At 50.0% G+C, this 5,000-nt stretch overlaps 1 protein-coding gene across 4 annotated transcripts in view; it reads left to right on the forward strand.

Annotated features, from left to right (window-relative positions):
- The window catches only part of fam13b (family with sequence similarity 13 member B), a 51,409-nt gene that overhangs the window by 40,693 nt on the left and 5,716 nt on the right, over positions 1 to 5,000 (forward strand). For 2 of the 4 annotated variants that reach the window (XM_042708016.1, XM_042708017.1), the window contains exons 13-18: positions 1 to 41; positions 877 to 942; positions 2,286 to 2,499; positions 2,855 to 2,993; positions 3,106 to 3,187; positions 3,649 to 3,843. The exon at positions 1 to 41 is cut by the window's left edge and continues 41 nt beyond it. In XM_042708016.1, coding sequence (XP_042563950.1) covers positions 1 to 41; positions 877 to 942; positions 2,286 to 2,499; positions 2,855 to 2,993; positions 3,106 to 3,187; positions 3,649 to 3,843 — 737 coding nt within the window. The remainder of the gene's footprint in view (positions 42 to 876; positions 943 to 2,285; positions 2,500 to 2,854; positions 2,994 to 3,105; positions 3,188 to 3,648; positions 3,844 to 5,000) is intronic. The other 2 variants (XM_042708018.1, XM_012834291.3) reach the window with 2 other exon arrangements.

Consider the following 5,000-nt stretch of genomic DNA (forward strand, 5'->3'; position numbering starts at 1 on the left):
CCTGCAGCTCAGCCGCATCTTCCCCGATGGAGAGTGGGAAGGTAACCTCTCTCTCTCTCTCTCTCTCTCTCTCTTTATTTCTTTCTCTCTGTCTCTTTCTATCTCTTTCTTTCTCTCTCTCTCTTCCTCTCACCACTCTATGACTTATTCTATCCATCTTCACCTCTCCCTTCTGTTTCTCTATCTCCCTGGGTCCGTCTCTGTCCCTCTGCCGTGTCTTCTTCTCCATAGAAGAGCAGATTGGCCAGGGTGCATCTGTGATTGAAGCTGTGTGTGTGTGTGTGTGTGTGTGTGTGTGTGTGTGTGGTGTGTGTCAATATCGCATGAGTCACTGTGGGACTGATCCCATGGGTATAGTAACCAGGTGACCTGGTTGCTAGATGATGTATTAATGGCTGATGATTGACCCTGCCTCATTAATCACTAATGAACGAGGCGCCAGCAGGCACTGGGGAATGCCATGATGAGGGCTGGCAGCCTGGCACGTACACTCATCGCTTTCTGATCTCTCCAGTGTGATAATATCCTCATCTGGTTGATAAGTAGCTTATCTTTAGTTCTTTTCAGTTTGACATTCCATGTGTTGCTGTAGGTGTGTTTGTCATCAAACAGTTGCTGTGTGTGTGAGTGAGTGTGTGAGTGTGTGAGTGTGTGAGTGAGTGAGTGAGTGAGTGAGTGAGTGAGTGAGTGAGTGAGTGAGTGAGTGAGTGAGTGAGGCGTTATGAAGCATGAGCTCATCACCATCTTCTGTGGTATCTCCCCCCCTCCTTCTCTCTATCTCCCTCTCTCCCTCCCTCTCTCCCCCCCCCCCCCTCTCTCTCTCTCTTCTCGACCCTCCCCCTTGTCATCTCACCCCATGCCCATTGGCTGGTACAGCCCGTCGTCCCGCCCCTGTCCCCCTCATAGATTTCTCATGTATGCACCTGCAGCAGGAAGGGCACGGTGAGTACCAGCAGTACCCACACCAGTACCCACACCAGTACCCACACCAGTACCCACACCAGCAGTACCCACACCAGTACCCACACCAGCAATACCCACACCAGCAATACCCACACCAGCAATACCCACACCAGCAATACCCACACCAGCAATACCCACACCAGCAATACCCACACCAGTACCCACACCAGTACCCACACCAGTACCCACACCAGTACCCACACCAGCTCCAGCTCCTAAGTCAAGCTGGGCTTTGGTTCTAGTCTGAAGAGCCACATGTCGCCACGCCGACACTAACACAACGGCAAAGCATTGGCTGACAAGCACAGCATGCTGTTTGCTTTGATTTATTTGAAGTATGGTCAAATGACATGGAATAATACGGCAAGATGAAAATAATTAGGTATTTTTAAAAGATTTTTCACAGCACATAGTACAAACACATACAAATTTGCAAGCAAAGACTGTTTCGAGTTTTTGTAATCACACGTCACACTAATCACAGACTTTCTGATTCATCATGACGCCTCTATGGCTATGACTTCACAAGTTGTTGTACCCATTGACAGGGTCAAAGTTTAACTGACGCGTCAAAGAGCCCCAAAAAAAAACATATTTACGTTGTGTGTCGTTGGGACAAAAAACAAAACCTAGCGATGTGGTGACATGTCGCTCTACAGACTACAAACCCACCTTCAGGCAGGCAGGGGCCCCCACTCCTCTACTCATTTTATCCTTTCATCCCTCCATCTCCCTGCACCTTAGCACAAGGCCTCTCCTGTGCTCCTCAGAGCTCTCTCTCTCTCTCTCTCATGCTCTCTCGCTCTTTCTTTCAGTCTCTCTCTTTCTCTCTCTTTCTTTCATTCTCTCTATCTCTCTCTCTTTATTTCAGTCGCTCTCTGTCTTTCTCCCAGTGGCTGTGCTGACTTCTGCACTTTTAAAACTATTGTCATCAAAGTCTATATCTCTCACACACACACACACACACACACACACACACACACACACACACACACACACACACACACACACCCCACACACCATCCCTTGGTCACCTCTCTACCTCCCCTTCCTTGACACTAATGAAGTGACACTCCTTGTCACTACCCCTTATAGAATACTGCTCCTCTGCCTTTTCCTCTGTGTGTGTGTGTGTGTGTGTGTGTGTGTGTGTGTGTGTGTGCCTCTGTTATACCCAAGGCTGTTTAACACTGCTTCTCTAAAGCTCAATGTTTTTAATCAAAATGCAAACTCATCAGTTCAGGTCATTTGATGCATGATCTATTCTCCTGTGTGTGTGTGTGTGTGTGTGTGTGTGTGTGTGTGTGTGTGTGTGTGTGTAGACCCTGTGCCAGACTGTAAGGTCTGGCAGCAGGAGGACAGTGAGTGTGGAGAAGCCCAACTCTCCCCATTGGCCAGTCGGATGTTACCCCTCCCACTTGAGGAAGATGCCCCGCCCCTGCTGGCTCGCCGCTTCCTGGATTTTGGCCACGGTCAGAGATTCTTCCAACAGGATCCAGAAAACACATCACCCACCAAAGCAATGTCAGCTGGGAGGTAAACAAACACACACACACACATTATACTTATTTGATTCTACATGTCAAGTCAATCAAATTTTCTGAATAGTCTAACAAATGTATGCAGTTCAACAGTCCATTATGGGTTTTACAGTTCAAGGGTACAGGAATTATTATCTCTTCCAAATAAACACGCTTCCTATAATTGCTGATATTGAGTGGTACTTTGCCAACTGTTTGGCCTTTGTTGTATGTAGCCCCCCAATGCAAAGTCCATGCACCCTGATTCGACTTAAACATATGAATCTTATGTAATGTGTGTGTGTGTGTGTGCGTGTGCGTGTGCGTGTGCGTGTGCGTGTGCGTGTGCGTGTGCGTGTGCGTGTGTGTAGGCAGCGCCGTAACTCCCTGAGTTCCAAAGAGAGTGTGAAAGTGGATGCCGTGTCCCATCAGCTCACCAAGAAACTGCAGAACCTCAAGAAGAAGATCCGCCAGTTTGAGGAGCAGTTTGAGAAGGAGAAGAACTACAAGGTACACACACACACACACACACACACACACACACACACAGAAGATAAGTCACCTGAGTACTGACCCACACATGTTTACTTTTCTAAACCCGCTGACCCTTCTCTTTCTCAAGCCATCTCATGGTGATAAGGCAGCTAACCCAAAGGTCCTGAAGTGGATGACTGACCTCACTAAAATCCGCAAGCAGATCAAAGGTGAACACACACACCAGCATACATGCACCCACCCACCCACTCGCACACACTCACACAGGGGCTGTTGGGGGAGGGAACAAGGGATGAACACAGTTTTGTACGAATGCATGTATGTATGTATGTATGTATGTATGTATGTGTGTGTGTGTGTGTGTGTGTGTGCGTGTGCGTGTGTGCGTGCGCGCGTTGCCGTCTCACCCTGCGTAAAGCAGACAGACCGGCCCCTCGCCTCCTCGCCTCCCGCCTCCGCCATCACTGCATGTGTTTTGGGTCAAACCCGTTCTCCAGTCCATGCTCTTTTCTGATTTGGGTTTTTTTGGTTCCGTTGTCATCCGTGCCGTCATCGTGCTCCCATATCCACCTAAGCGCCGCCCAGCCCCCCTGCCTCTGGCCAATCAGTGTCTCTTTCTCTCCGAATGACCCCTGACCCCCCACGGACCGCCCCGCTCGTGACCCTCCAGGACGTCAGCTGCTCAGGCACCAGGCCCTGCTGCAGAGTCACAGGCGCCACCACGCGTCTGGACCTGCCGCTGCCGCCGCCGCCACCGCGGCCTGCTCCTCCTCCTCCTCCTCCTCCTCCTCCTCCCCGAACACACACCACCTGCTACACACCCCCTCACGCCCCCCCTCCGCCCATAGGCAGGGCCCCCACCTCAGTAAGTACAGCACTGCCTGCAGTAAGTAAGAGCACACACACTCTACCCGTATGGAGCGCTCACGCTATCTCTCTTCATCGAAGGAGACCCCGTTTCGCTCACGTTCTCTCTCTTTCTCTTTCTATCCCTCTATCTCTTCATCCCCTCTTTCTCTCTCTTTATCTCTCTATACCTCTCTCTCTCCCTCTCTATCTCGCTTCCTCTATCTCTCTCCCTCTCTCTCTTTATCTCTCTATACCTCTCTCTCTCCCTCTCTATCTCTCTTCCTCTGTCTCTCTTCCTCTATCTGTCTACCTCTCTTTATTTCTCCATCCCTCTTTATCGCTCTCTCTCTCTTCTCTATTTTTCCCTCTCTCTATCCCTGTATCTTTCGCTCTCTACCCCCCCTCTCTCTCTATCTCTCTCTCTCTCTCTATCTTTGAGTCTCTCTTTTTCATTGGTTCTTTCACTTTCTCTGTCTCTGGATTTGTTGATTACTCAGATACACACTCACACACACAGACACACACACACACACACGAGTGTGTGCTCACATACATGAGTGTGTAGTTCTGTCCTGTATTCGGCGCTCTCGTGTGTTCATGTGGGCCGGTCATATCAGCAAACCCCCAGTGCTGCGTCCAGAGCTGCTGCGTCACTGCTTTCTGCTATGGGACCGCCTAGCTTTGCGTGCACACACACACACACACACACACACACACACACACACACACACACACACACACACACACACACACTGCACACGCACACACGCACACGCTGCACACACACACACTGCACACACACACGCTGCACACACACACACTGCACACACACACTGCACACACACACACACACACACACACACACACACTGCACACACACACACACACACACACTACACACACACACACACACACACACACACACACTACACACACACACACACACACACACGCACACACACACACACACACGCACACACACACTGCACCATTGATTGCATGGATTGCTTTTACATTTCTTGGAATGTTACGTTTATCCAAAACCCCAGAGGATGTACACATTCACGACACACACAATCAGTCTGTCCCAGCAAGTCCAGAGACAGAAAGGTAGAGTCGGAAGGGGGAAATGAGAGGACAGCCGGAATGCTCTGGCTCAGATAGCCACAAGTA

This window comes from Clupea harengus, chromosome 6 (genome assembly GCF_900700415.2).
Source record: "Clupea harengus chromosome 6, Ch_v2.0.2, whole genome shotgun sequence".
NCBI classification, from domain to species: Eukaryota; Metazoa; Chordata; class Actinopteri; order Clupeiformes; family Clupeidae; genus Clupea; species Clupea harengus.